General features: G+C 38.8%; 1 protein-coding gene across 1 annotated transcript; it reads left to right on the forward strand.

Moving 5' to 3' along the window:
- Positions 1 to 551: 551 nt before the first annotated feature.
- Positions 552 to 19,709, forward strand: GRK7 (G protein-coupled receptor kinase 7). Its single transcript, XM_058812290.1, has 4 exons — positions 552 to 1,169; positions 1,916 to 2,353; positions 14,135 to 14,406; positions 18,561 to 19,709. Exons 1-4 carry the CDS (start codon positions 567 to 569, stop codon positions 18,892 to 18,894), a joined length of 1,647 nt encoding a protein of 548 aa, XP_058668273.1. The 5' UTR covers positions 552 to 566; the 3' UTR covers positions 18,895 to 19,709.
- The last annotated feature ends 408 nt before the right edge of the window (positions 19,710 to 20,117 follow it).

Genomic DNA, 20,117 nt, shown 5'->3' on the forward strand with positions numbered 1-20,117 from the left:
TTTTAGGCATGGCAGATTTGTGATAAAAGCTTTTCATAAAACCAGTTGTTAGTCTGCTGGTGTTTGATATCGACCAGGGGAGATCCAGGCCTGTCCTGCTGACTGCGGCCAAAGTGCTTCGAGTTGGAGGGAGTGCATGTATTATTGCAGCCATGAGTCTCTGCATGTTCCCAGCAGCCAGGGACAGTGCATGTAGAGGGAATCTTGGCACATTTAAAGGTTATCAGGGCCCATTCTGAAAACCACCAGCTGAACCACGTGCACTTGGTACTGCCAGTGGGAAGGTTTGCCTAGGGTGTCATCCCTCAGCTATACATAGCAAACTCAAAGCTTCTTACAGAGAAACCTCTTACCAGTCACTTTCCACAAATGGTGCCTATACCTAAAGGTACTTAGTGAAAATCCTTGAGAGGTATTTAATGCAAAAGCAGTTAGTTTCCCTGGTGTTTTTCAGAAGCCCTCACACACCACTAGCAGGGAGAAGTGCAGTGCAGCTACAGCACAGCTCCTGGACCAGTTACTCATTTTGTCTGAACCAGGCTCTGCCACCCCAAGGGCTTGCCAAGATGTGTGACATGGGGGGGCTCGACAACCTGATTGCCAACACTGCCTACCTCCAGGCAAGGAAGAGTGGAGAAGGAGACACCAAGGAAATGCAAAAGAGGCGTAAGAGCCTCTCGCTGCCGAAGATTGAGGACTGCAAAGAGCACAGAGAGTCTGTTGCTGGTGATTATGACAGTATCTGTGAGCAGCAGCCCATTGGCAAGAAATTCTTCAGAGACTTCTTAGAGACAGTGCCAGAATATTTGGTAGCTAGAGACTTCCTGGATGAGGTGTCAAGCTGGGAGTTGGCAGAGGACAATATCAAGAGCGCTTGCATGGAGATTATGGTCACCAATTTTCTTAAGGAAGGCGGCAGAAACTATCTGTCTTTCATGAGCTCTGACTTGGTCAGCAAATGCAAAGCAGCTACTGTAAAAGACTATGAGAACATCGTGCAACTGGCCAAGGAGGAAACCAAAGTCTTCTTTAAAGACAAGCCTTTCCAGGACTTCCAGAACAGCCCCTTCTATGACAAATTCATCCAATGGAAAGTGTTTGAGAAGCAACCAGTAACTGATAAATACTTCTCTGAGTTCCGAGTGCTGGGCAAAGGTGGCTTTGGAGAGGTAAGAGCTTGTACTTTTAAGGATGTGAGTCATCTCTCCCCTTTCAAGACTAGCAGGTGGGTTTGCAAAGAGCAGTGGATTAAGCCACTCTATGAAGATTTGTAAAATGTGCCCCTCCAGACTACCCATTTTCCAGAAATCAGGCTGGGTTATTTATATTGTGATAGAGGCTCTTGTTGGTAAAAAGCTACTTTAACATTTTTATATTCTGTATCTATGCTAGTTTAAAAAGCAGGCTTCTTTACAAAAACTTGCATAAATGTTCATGTAGTGAGCTAAGTCTACTCCTTGACATCATTTTAGCCTGTGCTATCTCACACACTCCCAGATAATTCCTAGCTGCGGTTTAGGGAAAAGCACCCATCAGGATCTGTTCCCAAACTTCTCTATGAAGGTTTTTTGTGAGTCAAGAGAGTTTAACTGTACAGACGCCATCTGTATATGCTCCTTATTCTCATGGTTACAGATTTTTTTCTTGTCCTTTTCCTCTTATTTGCTAATACATGCCTACTAGTGGCATCCTCAAGAACTTTGCCTCAGGGCCACGATAAACTACTGGTCCAGAACAGAACTGATTGTGCACTTGTTTTTTCTTGTTTTCTGTGCTGGTATATTCTTCATAGAAGTTAGCATCAGCAGCTACTGATAGGCATCAGTGATTGCCCAGTTCCTGTCTGTCACTACCCTTAATATTCCACTCTCTGTGTAAAATTCCTTCATTACCTTTCCATGTGCATCTTCTCTAGGTTTGTGCCATCCAGGTCAAAAATACTGGCAAGATGTATGCCTGCAAGAAACTGGATAAGAAAAGGTTGAAAAAGAAAAGTGGAGAGAAGATGGCACTGCTGGAGAAAGAGATCCTGGAGAAGGTCAACAGCCCTTTCATAGTCACACTAGCTTATGCCTATGAGACCAAAACCCATCTGTGTCTTGTTATGAGCCTCATGAATGGAGGGGATCTGAAGTATCACATCTACAATGTGGGAGAAAGGGGTTTGGAAATGAAAAGGATCATCTTTTACTCAGCTCAGATAACCTGTGGGATTCTGCATCTCCATTCCATCAAAATTGTGTACCGGGATATGAAACCAGAGAATGTCCTCCTGGATGATAATGGGAATTGCAGACTGTCTGATCTTGGATTGGCAGTGCAAGTCAAAGAGGGAAAGAGCATCACCCAGAGGGTGAGTACAAATTCTTTAACGTGGGCAGTGGGAAGTGCAGCCATTCTATTTCTAATGCCTTATGAGACCAAGACTTAATTCCCCGGAACTGATTCTGTGCTAAAGACCAAATGTAGTCATTTCATTCTGAGAGACAGGTCCTAAGAAGATTTGGTTGATTAACTCTTTAGCTGCTGCATGTGGTAAAATAACTTCTTTTGTACAGAAACAGTAGAATCTATTTGACCTTCTTCTCTTAAGTTCTTGAACCAATGACTGTAGAGAGGCAGATGCTTTGTGCTTTATGGAATACTGCATAGTCAGGGATTTAATTGATTGTTTAATGAGCAGCAGTCAAAGATATGGCTCCTCTGTATTCTGCTTTTGCTTCTAGGAGAATATAGTTTCTTACACATTACTCTTAAGTGATGCTACTGATTTTATTGCAGGTGTGTGTGGTGCTGCATGATAAGTTATTTCCAGCCCTCCTTCCCCACACAAATTAGTTCCTGAAACAGTTAGCAGACTTGACAGTTTGTAAATGTCCATGCCTGTCTACATGTAGGAAGAAAAACATGGATGACCAAATAGAATTTTTGTGAATTAGATTGTGCAGCACTTCAGCTGTGCCTCTGGTCATCCCAAACTAACTTGGATATATAATAATGTCAGGAGATTTACACAAAAAAAAATATGTATTGCTTAACTGTGAAAAAGACATATTTCTCTCAAGGTATCTGGAACTTAAAGATGTGCATAATGAGAGAATGTATTTGAAATACACAAGGAAAATGAAGAAATGAAAGCCACATTATAAACTGGTCTGTGTTAAACTCCCCAAGTTCACATTAGAAATTCAGTGGAAGAGAGGACCCACTGATGGCCTTCTACATCATGTTTGAGTGCACATCCTTTGATGTTGTTAAATTCAGTACTTTTGAAGGATCTTTTCATTCCCTGGCAATATAAGAAGTTTGTATTATGAGTGGTTTTAGTTCTTGATGAAGGAGTATGTAGACATTGCTGTATGTATAAATAGTAAATAATTTTAAAATTAAACTGCATGGTGTTTTGGATACAAAAATACAGCTTCTGTGCAAGCTAAGGCAGGTTTTTCAGTAGAGCTTATGTGAAATGAGAATGTTGTTTTGTTTGTAAATTTGGCATTTGCATCAGTGAACCCAAAGGTGTAAACTTGATTGGGCTTTGCAAGAGGCATGCAGTTAACTAGGATCAGAACAAATAGTTTTGTCAAAGGGCAATTTTTCATACTTTTAAATATGTGGAGTTTGGCAAAATGAAAAAACCTCAAAATTGAAGAGTGTCTTTAGCAATATGTAATCACTTCTGTGGTAGTAGAGTAGAATGTCAAAGCAATATTGGACAAGGTGTTATTCTGCCTTACCTTCTGTGAAGCCATCAAAATGTTAGTGCCTTTTCTTTTGTCATTTTTAGAAGCTCTAGTCACCATTATACAGTTGCTTTTATTAAAGCAAAAACTGCAATGAATAATGTGCTACATGATTGTAATGTTTTTTAAGGAATTTCAGTTAAAGGCAGTTTTATTCATACATTACGTTGAAATAGGACATGGAAGAAAAAGATTTTTTGTGTATGTGTTTGTATCATAACTATAAACTAGTTAAATGAATAATTCCCTTTTATTTTCATTTTTGTAAAATAGTCATATTTGAAAGCTTCTAAAAAATGTTATATGAGAACTGGATATTATTATTATTTATACTCATGTCATACACAGGAAGACCAAAGAACACATTTACAAAATTTACATTAAGCTTCACCATGTCCTCCTGTAAGAAAGGAAAAATGGTTTTGTTATTTTTTGTCTACTAATTGTAGTGACATTCTGACTTTAAATTATCTGAAAAATTACATCATAACATGCTGTTTGAGTATGACTGCCAAATCGTTATCACTTACCAAACCTATACATGTCACCTTTTCATTTTTCACCCAAAGGAATGTATGGCTCCAAGGTTTTTCAAATGAAATTTAATCAGTTGCACCATTTTGTGGACACAGTTTTATAAGGGCATTTTTATAAGCTAAAGCAGAATATATATTCCTTGCAGGCCAAATCTGTATTGTACTGATATCTGAGTGCCTAATATCATAAAGCTGTTTCTAGATTTTGGATGATGGTTTGAACTGACAATTTAAGGTTTACAATTTTCAGTCACTAATTAAGGGATATTGCTACTGATCTCTAGTATATAATATAAAGATTTATCTGTGCATTCATTTCATTAAAGATTGCAAAAATACACTATTTTGATGAATTCTGAAAGTTTTTTGCACTCTCATAGCTGTATAAGCCATTAAAGATTAAATTTGTTCTGCTTTCAAAGCAGAAAAAAATTCCTGTCTGGTCATGTATGAATAAATGCACATCATCCATACATCAGCTGAAGGATCCATTAATCCCTTTTGTAAATCTTATTAGGTGATTATGTTATCACATGGCACAAGTAATAAGCTTGTTAATGAGTTCCTGTTTTAGACATTTTCCAAGTTTTCTCATTGAGGATTTCTACAAAATTATAATGTTTATGTACTGTTCATCAGCCAAAAAAGTGTTCTTTGTGGGTAGAAAGGTTTTTTGAATTTTAGATGGATAACTTCAAATGGTCTTAATAAAAAATAAAGTGTGTTTACACTTCAGAAAAGCATTGTGCAACTGATGATTCAATACTTATGTAACTGAAGCAGTAGCCTTGGTATCCTTTAAGTACTGCTGTTACATACACTCCTTTTGAAGGCACCTGTGTGCTCCATACCAATTGGTCATAACTATTAAAAATAAAAATACCTTGCTTTCAGAAACAGTGCTCCTTACAAAGATCTTGAAAGAGTTGGATACCTAGCCTTAGTTTTCTCCCTCTCTTTTCATTGCTAAAGCAGCAAGGAGAAACATCCAGCTTTCTGTGTGAACGTACTTCAAACTTATACTGTAGTTGTAAGTAATTGATACAGTAATAATTTAATTTTACTAAGTTGCTGATTTGACTTTGTGAAGTGCCAGTTGTCCCTAGAAAGAAGAAATCACAAGAATAAATTAAAATACACAAGTTTGAATAAGAACAGTCTTGAAAATAAAAGTAGAAAACATTTTAAAGCTACTTACAATGTAATTTTCCTTCATTAAACATACATGGATTATAAGGGATCCTCTCATGATAGCTACATGCACCTGTGCAATCTACCAGGAAATGTGTCTATGCACATTTAGTCAGGCAGAGCTCTTACTGACATTGCTGGAAACACAAACTCCAGTGGTAATAAAACTATTCAGGACTTTAAATGTCATTATGACTTCCTATAAATGTGCCTGTTGCATCTCATCTGATGTGTTGATCAGATCCTGCAGGAACTAGTTTGTATCTTAAAATTATGGCTTTTTAAATATTGTTATTTTCTCTGTCTTACATAATTGAAATAGACAACAAGGAGAAACTGAGAGCCTGCAAAGATGGCTTTTACACAGGCAAAGTGTTCTGTCTGTTGTGTTCTAGTTTGATTCTAGCCCTAGGGGTTTTTTGCATATGAAATGAGGAGCTTCCATCCCCAGTTAATTCCATTTTTCCAGAAGTTAGTGTGTATTTGCTGTTTATTTAGGGAAGAATTTTCTGCCCTTACTGGGTATGGCTTTTGTGAAAAGCAACTGTTGCATGTAAATTGTGAAGAACTTTTGTGCAGATGCATGTGCTAGCCAGAGAGCTTAAATATTGACATAATAACTGTGAAAAATAACATAAACATATTTTTGTAGTATTTATAAAAGTGCATTCATATCTTCAGAGGTTTCGGGCTTCTTCACAGTTTTCCTGTGCTATGTTTTATATATTTGAAGGACATCATAATATTTTTATAGGAAAAACATGTTTTGGTTAAAATCTTACTCAAAATGTCCTTTTGCCCTCCTGTATGTTTGTTTATTATAAGATTCTATTTCTTAGGAAAACACAAGGAAATCTATTTAGATGTTCCTGAAACTAACAGTTTAATTTCCAGGCAGCTGAAAAGCAGGAGGAGGGTTTAGACTTGTGAAATAAAAAATAACTCAGCAAGCTATTCTACAGTTGACCTTTGTTCACTATCACATGGCATTCTTATTGGATAAGATTCTGTAAAAATTTCTTCTTCGTTTGCTCTTTGAAAAATGACAGCTCTTCATTTACTCAGAATTAGAAGAACTTGCAGCTGTTTTTCTTACACATTTTGAAGTGTGACATGTAAAATTGGTGATATTTTTACTAGCAGAAGTGGGTTCCTAAAAATGTTGATAATCGCAGTTGTTACGAGGTGCGTTGTCATGCCAGGTGTTTGAGATTTTTGTCCTCTCTGAAATGTACTTTACAGAATGCAGCCTTACCCACAAAGTCTGTAGGGTCAGTTGGGATCTGTGCAGGGTCCTGAGGGAGCAGGCAGAAGTGCTCACCAGGTCCCTTCCCATCATGACTTCCCCAGCAGTCCCGGAGAACCCAGGAGGTCCCAGTTGGCTGGATTTAGCAAATGTGATGCCCATCCACATGAAAGGCTAAAGGAGCATCCAGGAAACTCCCAGCCTGTCAGCCTGACCTTGTAGCAGAGAAGATCCTGGAGTAGATCATCCTGAGTGTGGGCATGCAGCACATACAGGACCGCCAGGGGATCACGCCCAGCCAGCGTGGGTTTAGGAAAGGCAGGTCCTGCTTGAGCAGCCTCATCTCCTGCCACGACAGAGTGACCTGCTCTGTGGATGAGGAGGTGGCTGTGGATGTGTCTGTCTGGACTGTAGTAAAGCCTGTGTCACTGTTTGCTCCAGCATCTCCTGGAGAGCGTGGCTGCTCATGGCTTGCACAGGTGCTCTCTTTACTGGGTGAAAACAGGCTGGATGGCTGGGCCCAGAGACAGGTGGGGAATGGAATCACATTCAGCTGGCACCTGGTCACTGCTGGCGTTCCCCAGAGCTCAGTCCTGGCACCAGCCCTGCTTTATGTCCTCACTGATGATCTGGACAAGGGGAGAAAGTGAACTGTCAGGAGTTTACAGACAGCGCCAAGTTGGGTGGGAATGCAGACCTGCTGGAGGGCAGGAAGGCTCTGCAGAGGGATCTGGACAGGCTGGGGTGATGGGCTGATGGCACTTCTGCAGGGTTCAGTGAGGCAAAGCAGCGGGTCCTGCACTTGGGTCACAACAACCCCCTGCAGACTGCAGGCTTGGGGAAGAGTGGCTGGAAAGCTGCCCAGTGGGAAGAGAGAGGTGTTGGTCAGCAGCTGGCTAAACATGAGCCAGTGTATGCCCAGGTGGACAGAAGGTCAGAGGCATCCTGGCCTGTGGCCAGCAGGGCTGGGCAGTGACTGCTCCCCTGTGCTCAGCACTGGTGAGGCTGCTCTTGAATCTGTATTCAGGTTTTGGCTTCTCACTACCAGAAAGACACTGAGGTGCTGGAGTGTGTCCAGAGAGAGGCAGTGGAGCTGGGAAGGGTCTGGAGCACAAATCTGGTGAGGAGCAGCTGAGGGAACTGCAGAGAGGAGGCTCAGGGGGACCTCACTGTTTTTTACAACTCCTTAACGGGAGGTGGTAGCAAAGTGGGGATTGGACAAGTGTTTTGTTTGTCCTAAATGCTCCATCCTATAATGTCTGATTGCTTCCCTGTCTGAGAATGCCTTCTCATGTCCTCTCATGACACGTCACTGAGGTGGGAGTGTTAGCAGGTTCTCTGTCCAGTCAGGATCTGAGGCAAAGCTTTACATGTGATCATGCAAGAAGGAAGTGGGGAGCTGCTCTAGAATCCAGAGTTAAGATCCATGCCTGGTTACTGGATTGTCCTTTTTCAAGCCCTTTGACTTCCATGCAGCATCAATCTAAACTGAAACCATGTCGTACCTGTGTCTATTTCTCTTCCCAAGGAGGAGCACACAGAGAGCAGTCCCTACTGCACAGAGTGGCTTTCTCTTTTGTTGTGCAACTTCCTTCATTTCAGTGATTACTGATGACCAAACTTAAAAGATTAAAAGCCAATGCTGGATTTTTATATTATTCCAGTTAGTGATTTTGAATCCAGGGCCATTTTTTCTTTTTCTCTAATATAGCAAAAATCTGGTTTGTACCTTTTGTGCTTTTGCCTGTGGGGGCTTTTTTAAAAGCACATAGCTTTCCCTATGAAAATTATGTTCTTATGTGAAAATCAAAAAAAGTTTGATCTTGAATCTTACATAAGCATGTGGGATTCATATGCTTATGTAAGATTCAAGTTCAAACATGGGATTTGAGCTCCTAAGCTCCAGTATTGTCTTTCTCATTATCTTCTCCTGCTACTCTGAAGAGTCCTCCTTGTGCTCTCCTGAATCAGTAGCCCAGCAATTCATGATGGGCCATCCCATCAAAAGATCCCTCCTTCTGCTAAGCATTAACAGTCTGCATAAGGGTCTTTATTCTGTGTGACTTTCCCAAGTGCCTTTTGCCCTATTTAGATTTACTTCTATCTTCTTTAAAAAAAAACCAAAACCAGTTGCCCACTGATTGGGTCAGCTAGTTTCTTGTTATTGTATGAACATGTGGTGAGAAACTGGAGGAACTGCAGTCCTGTGTAACTCGTTTAAATTATGCTCTGTTCCTCCTCACAGTGACTTGGGAGAAGAATTAACATGGTGAAGTGAGTGACACAGGCAGATCAGTGTTCTCCACATCTAGGGCCTGATAGCTTGTGTGCAGGGAAGAGATTTCTGTGGTCTGTCCTGCATTCCTGCAGGGTCTATTAAGGCCATTGCTGAAGGAGTGGAGGAACAGCTGGACAAGAGAACAAAGCAGGCAGTGGCACCCCTTGGAGGAAGGAAGGACCGAGCCCCAGGAAACAGCTGATAGAGCTAAACTCAGCTTGTTTTTTTTCCTCTGTTCAACAGTTCTTGTGCCATGGCAAACAAAAGATAGACATTCTGATTTGCTTTACTGTTTGGTTTGTTATATCAATTGAGTTTGTTTTGCAGAGATCTGTGGGAAAAGGTAGCAAGATCTAAATCCTAAATCCCATTTCTCCCCATTTGCCTGTTTCTGTGCTGCTGAAAGCTCCAGAGAGTTTGTCTTTGCTGCCTGCACCTGCTGGAACTGGCACAGGGCGCTGTGGAAGGGCTGTCCCCTGTCAGAGGGACGTGTGAGCTGCTGCACTGCAGGCCTGGTTCTGCTCCCAGCTCTGCTGTGCCAGGTGCCTCTGCACTGCACTGGGGTCTGAGTGCACTTAGGGCTTCTCAGCATCACATCTTGAATTACTAAAAGATTGTAATTATGTGACCTTTGAAAAATTTACGCAGGATCGCATTTCACAAAAGAAACATTTGTATACTTTCAGATGAGTCATTTCTACTATGCCCTGTCAAATCACTCTCAAAGCAATAATTCCACTCAACGGAACTTCTTTGCTAATGTAGCCAAGGGCAGCATTTGCTCATTACATTTTAGAGGATTACTGAAAAATTATCTTTGGGTTGTTCTCAAGGTAGTGAAATAAAGGGAAAGTAGATCTGTGAAGCTTTGTCAAAAGCAATTAAAATTTAATTGACTTAAATTTATTGACTATTTTTATAATTCAAGCAGCATATGCAAGTAAACCGTCCTGCTTATCACAAAAGACAATATTAGATGGACAGCAAGCAAAAAATAGCTAGTGTTGTATTGACTAGGCTTTTAAAAGTTCTGTGCCTCCACAATGGCATAAGAATTCTGTCTCTAGTAAAAAGTTGGGATAATATAACATTCTTTGTCATCTTTGTGATATTTTTATAAGATGTTGCCAGGTCAGTGAAGGTGTAATATCATGTGTTTGTGTCTCTGTAAGGTCCCTTGCTTAGTTAACATATATGATCAAATGGTTCCTTGTGTTACCAGGAATTATACAGGAAAGAAGAGAATAATGTGCTTAGTCTCAGTCAAAACCCACTGAACATCCTAATAGTGTAGAGTTGATAACAAAGGAATTAACTTTGAGTATGTGTTTTTTATTTCCTCTGTTTCCATTAAAAGAGTGAAATTTGTCCATGTAAAGTAAGATCTAGTAAGAAAAAGTGGATTTTGTTTAATATACAGCTTCTGAATTCACTTATCAATTGTACAGAATGAAAACCTCTGCAAAATCATACAAACCTCCTGATTTTTTGTATTATAGACATATCAGTATCCCATACTTGGTGATATCCATCCTGAGGCATGGTCAGATAATTCTAACTGAATTAAATACTCAATACCGGTCTGTGGGAAATAGACCCCTTCAAAAAATAATGCATTTATCTTTTGTGGTAGCTTTTAATTTCTTCGCTTTCTGTCCTTTTTTTTTTTTTCATTTTTGCATTAGAATATAATTTACAGTATACTTGTTTACTCCACACCTGCAAAGAGTAATTTACTTTCCTTCACTTTTGCTTTGGGAATCAGTGGATAATTTTCCCCCTAATACATTATTTTTTGTTTCACTGCTAATGAGAGTTGTACAGTTTAATAACTCCCTTCACAAAACTTCTGTTTTACCTCCTTAGATAAACCTCTCCTGAGGCTTTCCTGCCTTTCCTGTTGCCCTGGGATCTCTCTGTTCCTGGAAAGATGATCTGATTTTTACATCTTGTTCTCCATAATGATTAGTGTAGGGATGTTAGGTATTACCTTCCCTCTAATGCTGCCTACTCTCCAAAGATAGAAATAAATCTTCATTTGAAGGATCTATGTCCTTCCAGGTGCTGAATAATTCCTTATTTGTGTTCTCTAATATGGCAAATGCTAAAGGCTTTAGCATCTTTCTCCACAAATCATTTTGCCAAAACTACACATATAGAGAAATAGGTGAAAAAGACTAAAATTTAAGCTTTTTTCTTCCTATCTTCAAATTCCTGCTTTGTTAAAAATAGAGTTTTATGTATTTCTCCTTCCTTATTATTTTTTTCCCCCTTAAAAATCCCTGTTCACTAGTAAAATGTGTTTGCTTCTGCTATAAAATTGTCACGTTTTAGTGCATTTTAAAAATCTCAAATCTTATAAGATCCAGTTTAGATTCCTGCTTCTTGGCCTGTTCCTTCATTGTGAATAGAAGGACAGCTTCAGGGTTGGGAGAGCTTTGGTTTTAGATTCGAGTTTGGATGATATTCTATGAGAAAACCAGCTCATTATATTCTGAATAGAAATGGTTTGCCATATCAGAGGAATGATGTTTCTAGACTTCCTCAGAGGGAGCTGGATCAGCCCAGTAACAGCTCAAGATTCCAGAGCTACTAATTTAGAGTGTGGAAGTTTAGTTCTTGTTTACGTGTATGCTCACCCACAGCCTGTCACTTTAGCCTGCAGGGAGGCTGTTGTTGGTCCATTCTGTTTTCTGTTAAGTTGTGGTTGTGCTGTCTTTGTGGTCTGTGGTGATGGCCTTGCTTTCTCTGTTCTTGAGAAACACAAGCACCATGTCAAAGCAGGGTGTTCTTCCAGATGGTGTGTCCTGCTGGAGCCTGCCTTGAAAATATCCACGGAACAGACTGAACTTACTTGGCAATTACTTCTTTTGAAAAAACAGCTGTGGAAGAGAAAATACAAGTGGAAAGATACAGTCTGAGAGGAGCTGCCTTGAGACACTTCTGTGACAGTAGATTTCTGACTTCTCCATGTCAGATGTATCCAGGTTCTGAGTGATGATGCTAAGTTGCAGCAAAGTAATCTCTTATCAAAAGGACGATATTGTGCTGTCAGGGCACATTTTGATAATAATGTGATTCAATAGTTCTTCAAGGCATTAATGCCCTAACTTCATCTCAGTAAAAATAAGAATGTTTATTGCTTCCCAGAAGGAGAAAAAAAAAAGCAAAGAAAAAAGAGTTCCAGAAACCTATTTAGAGCTATGTTTACTAATCCACAGTGAGCTCAGTGAGCTTTTGTATCAAAGTTTCTCTACTACTTTCAACCTCTCCTCTCCCTTCTAGGTTTTCTGAGGCCAGATGGATCTGGGGTCTGTGGTCTGTATTTGAACATTTGTCCCCTTCTCTGAACAGAGCAGCAATCATACCTAAAAATGTAATACTGTCAGGGTATCTCTCAATATTTTAGTTAGAGAAACCCACTGTAAGCAGTGGAAATTGCCTGTGGGATGATGTCAGCAGCTGCAGTGCCTGTGCTGCTCCTCTGTACTTCTGTAGCTTTAGTGAGAGAGGCAACTGTTCACTTTTAACCTTTCCTTTTGCTTTCAACCTGACTGATACTTCTGTTCTTCTCATCTCATTTCTATTTTTCAGTCATATGGAGGATTTTGTTCTATATCCTTAAAAGCAAAACAAAACCCCAAACTACAAGGAGAGAAAATAAAGTGCATTTAATTTTCTGTCTGTTAGGCTTATGTTTTAATTGATGCTAAGATGTTACCTCTTGCACACATTATTTACAGTAGAGACATTATATGTCATATGATGTGTAGTGACACAAGCTGAAGTTTGTGGGAAGACTTGACTTGGAAGTACTGTGCCTAAATTTGCAAAAATCAGAGGGGTTATCCAACCCCATAAAATAAAATTCATCTGTTGAGCTGTACTTTTTATAAATACAATTTGTCCAAATGAGCTTAGCTTTACCTTTTTCTAACCATTTTGCTTTGGAGTGAATCTCTGTCACTGATTGTATTCTGATACAGTAATAACGACCATCCTGAGTAAGCTTTAGTGGGATTTTGCACAGATTTAAATTGTTATACTGGTAATACATCAGTCCCAGTATTTAAAAAATATATGAGAGGTTCAAGCAACTTCTGATGTGGTTATCACTGTTAGCTGCTTCTGGGAAATAAATCATATAGAGCATGAGACACAGCAGTAAACGTGGGTTCAGCTGAGGAAATGCTGTTGTGATTGAAATCCCACATCTCACTCATGTAACAGTGCAGCAGAGAGAGCTGATCCCCCACTTCCCTGCCAGGTGAATCAGCTCCCTGGGGCCAGAGGCAGCAGGAGCTATTTCAGTCCCTGCAGCCTGTCCCCCAAGGGAAGGTGGCAGGGCTGGCTGGGAAGAAAGCAGGCACATGTCCCTCTCAAAGAGTGGCCATTTCTTCTGTCAGAGAAGGGGCCATTTGTGCTATGAATAGTCTTTATTCAGGCATCTTTTTTTAGTTGGGAATTATGAACTTGTTCCTTCACCTAAATGTGTGTAATTTATTAATTATAATTTTCATAGGTTTACTTTCTTAGAGTGGTTTTTAAGATTTTTCCTTGGCCCTTGGTGGTAGAACATTTATCCAGAAACCAAGAGGGAAGAAGCTGAGAACTTCCTCATTGCAGCTCAGCTACTGGCTTGATGAGAATTTTCTCACTGGCAGCAGAGCCCTGTGTTGGACCAATTATATAACCCTTGCGCAGGGTGGGAATCAGTGACTGTTTTGCCTGGGTTTTGTATTTTTTTAAATCTTATCAAGTTGATTGCTACTCATGTTTACACAACAAAACTAAGAATATCTTCAATGAAAAAAAAAATAAAATGGAGGAAGAAAGCAAGCTAGCCATGAATTTAAAATTAAACCACTTTTAGGTAGAAATTGCACTGACATTTCAACTTTGAAAAGCATCTTTAAGATAGTTTTCTTATGTGCCAAGATTTTTAAAGAGAGATATGGTCCATGTCCTAAAAAAGTTATACCTCACCAAGTCTAGATTTAAAAAAAAAAGGTCAGGGTTTTTAGATACAAAATATATCAGTAGAATTACTAATATTTTGGAAGAATTATAGACTACTCTGTTTAACTGTATGCATTTCAGTCCTGGCATTGCAAAGTAAATCTGTCTGTGTTTGCCATAGGCTGGGACAAATGGCTACATGGCTCCTGAGATCCTGAAGGAAGAGGACTACAGCTATCCTGTGGACTGGTTTGCTATGGGCTGCACTATTTATGAGATGGTTGCTGGGAGAACACCATTCAAGGATTTCAAAGAAAAGGTCAATAAGGATGAGGTTAGAAGAAGAACTCTGGAAGATGAGGTGAAATTTGAACATGCTGGCTTTACAGAGGAAGCGAAAGATATTTGCAAGCTGTTTTTGGCTAAGAAAAAAGAGGAACGTTTGGGAAGCAGGTATGCCTTCTCAGTCTCAGTGCAAGGGAAATTAAAGCTGCAAACAATATAGTTATTTCCCTCATTGCAAAAATAGGTTAGGACTTCACTTTCTACAGAGTAATGGATTTTCCCTTTCACTTCTAGGAAGAAGGAGGTGGAAAGTATTGAAGATAATATGGAAATAAGGAATATTGTTGCAATAGTGTGATCATCTGTCTCACTCCAAATGACTCATAGGAGTTGTCTTCTTGTTATTTTCTGTGTTAGACTCTATATAGGTTTGGGAGAAAGAGTCAGAAGGGTTTTTCTTACACGTTCTTTCCTAAAGATAAAAGGATATTCCAGTGGCCACCTGCATCCCTGCTAGTGCAGACTGAATGCAGATATTAGGCTGTAGTGCTTACTGGAATGATGTGGGCAGAAATCCAGATCTGCAAAGTGGATTCTCTTCCCTGCAGATATCTAATTTGCAAGGCTGCATCATTGGCTTCTAACTGAAGAGACCTTAACCCCTCTGTCTTGCTCAAGTGCTTTTAAAAATGCTGTAGAAGTTCTGGTCATCCTGACTCATTCCAGGGAGAAAAAGAGTATTTGGCACAAATTCCTATAAAGCAAAACATTTCTGGGCACTTCAGAGGTGGCTTTGGGTTGATGAACACTAGTGGATTTATCCATGACTTAGCAGTATTAAGGAAATGTTCAATAAGAAGAGAATTGTAAAGCTAAACCTTGTAATATTTAACTTGTAATAGCTCTGATCCCTCTGATATGTGCTTGTGTGTGTGTATAAATCATTTAGTGCATTTCTATTTAGACAGATTGCAGATCTACATTTGCAATATAGACAAAATAAAGAAATATAATAAAAATGTGAAAAATTAATAGGAAACCAATAATTTCTATCTTTAGAATATACCATTATTTGAATAATCTGTAAATAGAGATGTATGTATCAGGTGCTTTTCCAGTCTAAAGGTGGAATTGACAAAGCATCTCATTGAGAAAGCAGAGATAGTCTTCTAAATTTATATTTCATAGCAATGTGAAACAGTTTTTCAAAATGTTAGGCAAACATTTCTCTAAAAGAAATAAATCTAATGAAAGATAATAGATCATTAATACACATATTCTTAATATTCTGTTGCTAAATGAGGACAGCCACTCTTGTGCCTGATGAATTTTCCCAGCAACTGTGCAAGGCAGGAGAAAAAAGTTGTTTTCAGCATATGGAGTATGTTTAATACAAAATCTATATTTTTTTAGTATGTTTTAAAAGTTTAGTTTAAAAGTAAATTTAACACAAAAACATTCAGATCACTCTAACTTAAAGTCAGCATACTTTGCAGACATTTGGAATTACAGCACTTTGTGAAGTAAACAAATTTCAGAGTAGGGGAAAATGAAATTTAGAATTGTGTGTTGGTTGAGTTCATTCAGCAAGTCTGAAACAAAACCAGTAACAGACTATTGACTTACTGTAAGCACATTGCCTTTTCCAGGGTAATAATTTACAATCTTTCTGCCTCCTTTTTGTTCCATAACTTCTCAGCAAAATGAGAAATGCACACAGAAGGGTTAATGCACATAGTATCTTTAATCTTCTGCTGTTTAAGATATCTTTCCTCTGATGTGTCATACTTGGAGAAGGCAGACAATAAATAGGATGTATACCCTGGGCATGATACAGAATAAAAGCATGCATGAACCTCTTAAACAGGGTGATACTATTCAGGACAGCTGTGTGTTATGTAAAGATTAGCACTGTAATTCTCCTAAGGACAACAAGAGCTTGGGTTATCCACAGCACTGCCTGTTGCATAAGTTAAAGCTGCTCAAAGGCAGCTTTATTTTGTACACCTGACCTTTTATAACACTCCCCTCTTCTACTGAAGATGTGGTTTCACTAGCTAACTCAGGGAAGATGTAGCCCCTTTTCTCCACTCAAGCTTTTTGAGATTAAAATCTCAAATCCTGAACCTGTAAAGTGATTTAATTTTTTTTAATGGAAGAATACAAAATTGACCAAGGTCATTTGCTCTTCCTATTAAAGTTATGTAAAAATGCAGTTCACAGAGGATGAGCTCAAGTTCCTCTCCAGCTAGTTGGAAGATGTCTCAGTTCCAGTAGATGGCATTCATGTAGCTTTACATTTTTTAACTTTTTATGGTTTCAGGACAAGGAACACTGCAGCAATCCATTTTGCTGCCTCCACCAGTTTCTAGTGCTCTTTGGTTTATGTTACAGAAAGGAAAAGCAAAATAAGGGGAGATTTTTGTGAGTGCCTCTGCCCAGTCAGCACTCCTGGCTTACCAGTGGCCCAGGACACCAGTTAATTTGAACAGCAGCTGAAATGCATTTCAGGCTAACAGTGAATGTAAATAAATAATTTCAGGCTTCTCAAGTACTTGGTTATCACTGGCTGGGTAAGGTAGGAGATGATTATGCAAGCCTATGGATATGCAGAAATCAAGATCCTTAATCTGTACATTCATAATTTTGTTCATATGGTGCTTTGGGGTTGAAAACATAATATTTTTCATTGCTCAGCATGCCTGGATGGCAGCATCTACCATTCTTCATGTTGTGGCATCCTGCTTATTCATGGTGGTGCACAGTGGGTAGTGGTTGGTGGTGGCTTGCTCAGAAGAACTGGGCAGCAGAGGTGCAAAGTAACAATTTTCCAGCAAGGGGCTGAAAAGAGCAGCTGGTGGTTTCATCTCTGCTGTGCCCAGGGAGCACCAAGGCAGGCCAGAAGCACAGCAGGCAGCATGAGGAACAGGCAGTGGTGCCAAGGTGGAAGAGCTGTTCTGCATGCATGGATATTAAGATTTTAAAAAATAAATATTTTGCCATAATCACACAAATCTGCTGCTTCTGTATGGTGCTTCTGCACATTTGTGAAGACAAAAACACTTGCCAAAGGTTTGCATTACATTTTATTCATATAACATTGTCTACAAATACATGAGGGCTTGCACTTTGCTAAATTTGATTTTGTAAAGAGATTGGAAAAGAAAAAAGCTGTGTTAGGAACTACCATTTTCTGGGGCCAAAACACAGACAAATTTGATTTTCCTATATTACTGTTTTCAAGAGCAGTGCATCCATAAATATGTTAAAGAAAGAATGCATAGGTGTGGAAAAGACAGGGCTCCTCTATGCTCCACCTTTCTCTAGAATTCCAAATTCAGACTTTGCATGCCTTGACACTAGAGGCACAGTTCAAAAGCTGTGGTCTTTGGTCATGCTTCAGCAAGCACACGTTTGAGGCTCAGATGATTTTTATCACCAGAAAATATCCCACAAGTCTCTCTACAGGTCTGTAGTGAAACAATTCACTAGTTCTTTTACAGCTGAAGTTCTCCCTGAGGTCTGTAATTGTTTTTTGTAAGATTTATTTAACTTAAGCATTTACAATTATTTAGTCCTTTCTTGTTTTTATTATTAGGTTTTAACTATATTAATAAAGGATTATATTTGTGACAGTGGCACATCTACTTTTGTTAACGTCATCATCTGTGAATCTCTTGCCTAAAAAAATCTTTGTTAATTTATAAGAGTAGTTACTTTGAATGAACTGTCACTATAAGTGGGATTGTTTATTTGAGTGACATAACTGAGTTTTAGGATATATATGTGTAGATGCTTTGAATTAAGCTAAAATGAGAATTTGCATTTGTCACCAGCTTCCTATTCAGACTGTTGCTGCTCAGAGTTGGTCTATAGATGTATTGACCCAATATACCCCATTCTAGAGTTTAATACATATTCTTACCCTCTAGTACAGATACTCTTATCCTGTAGATGCAGAGCCAATCATTGAACTTCCCTTGTGTGACAGCACATCCAATACTCCCCCTCCCCTCCCTGCTGTAGGTTCAGTTCTGGTGGAAGTGTAGCTTTGGGTGGGGTGTCCCAGATGCAGCACTGCAGCTCCTGCCTGGGCTGATTTACCCTGAGAGGTGCAGGAATGGCATCAGAATGTTTTCAGCTGCTCAGATTATGTTGTACTATGCAGCATTCCTTGGTTAGGAAAAAAGGAATTGTGTTGCACGATGTATATATGTATCTATATATGTGTATCTAAAGTACTGTCATGTACAAAACACAGACAGCCCTGTATCCCTCTGAGAGCAAAACACACTGATGGACAAACTTTTGCTTTATTGCAGGAATGAAGACGATGACCCAAGGAAACACAGCTTCTTCAAAACAATAAATTTCCACAGGTTAGAGGCAAACCTTGTTGACCCTCCATTTGTGCCAGATCCATCAGTTGTCTATGCCAAAGATGTTGCAGACATTGCTGACTTCTCTGAAATACGAGGAATTGAGTTTGATGACAAAGACAAGAAGTTCTTCAAAAAGTTTGCGACAGGTGCTGTCCCTATACCCTGGCAGGAGGAAATCATCGAGACCGGACTGTTTGACGAACTGAACGACCCCAACAGAGTCGCTTATGCAAATGGAGGGGAAGCTAAGTCAGGAGTTTGTTTGTTGTTGTAATTATATCATTACCAAAAAGAGTAGAAACCACCTCAGAACTTTCCATATTCTGACTCTGTTTCAGAAACTCAGTACACCTGTTTGAGAAGAGCCAGCCAGTGTAATGTGACATTGACAGGCTATGTAGGACCACCAGCTGAATAGACTGTATTATTTTCCTTTGCTCTAAGAAAGGAGATATTTTTGTGTTATTGGATATGAATCAAATGAAGACCCATATTTCTCCAAGAAGCTTAGAATAGAAATTCTGAAATACAGAAAGCATTGTTAGAGTGAAGAGGCAAAGCTTTTGAAAATGACTGTTACTACTTTCAATACAATGAATCATTGGTTTTCTTTCTTTTTTTCTTGTTATTTCTACTAACATTTCCTCTTTATTCCACAGTTTTCAGGAAGGATTTTTAAATTTTCAGGTAATTTCAGACAATGGAGCTCATATACCCTGTCAAACTTGGAATCTTACTGGCTAGCCAGTCTGTCTGTTAAATTCTGTAGGGTTTTGGGTGGTTTATTGTAATATGTTCAAATTGTCATAAGATATAAAGAAAGCTCTACATATCACTTGGAAATAAGAACAACAGGATCAAACTCTTTTCAAAAGTGATTTTAATGGAGTGAAGATAAGATTGCACCAATGTAATGGAATAAAGCATTTATTTATTATTATTATTAAGTGTATTCTTATAAGTGATAATACTATATACAAAGAAAACATATTTACAAGTAAATACACATTCCTTTTGGCAATTTTAAAGTTTTATCAGATTTCCTGATAATTTTTCTGTATTTTGGTGATAAATTAAGCTACAGATAGACCAAAGCAATTTGTAATTGATTTTTACAATACATTTATTTCAGTGTAATGTAGATTTTAATTCAAGTTGCAAAATGCATTATACTGTTGAGTGGTGTAATGATGAAAAAGTTATGTATGCAAGTTGAAACTATCTTCAAATGTTTATTGATTCTAATGCAAATTTTGAAGTGTTTTTATTTTTCAATTTTATGGCAACCTAAATTGAATTACTTGGAAATATTACTATGAATACTTGCTACTGGTGAAGTGTATTACTCATGAGATGCCTCCTGCTGATTTTCTGTGATAAGAAAATAGGCAGTTGTTCTTTGCACGACTTTTAAAAAAATGACCCTGCACATGCTGATCACTGTCATCTATCCAGCCATAATTTCCATTGACTAAAGTGGAAGTGGAAGCTGCTTCA

This window comes from Ammospiza caudacuta, chromosome 11 (assembly GCF_027887145.1).
Source record: "Ammospiza caudacuta isolate bAmmCau1 chromosome 11, bAmmCau1.pri, whole genome shotgun sequence".
NCBI lineage: Eukaryota > Metazoa > Chordata > Aves > Passeriformes > Passerellidae > Ammospiza > Ammospiza caudacuta.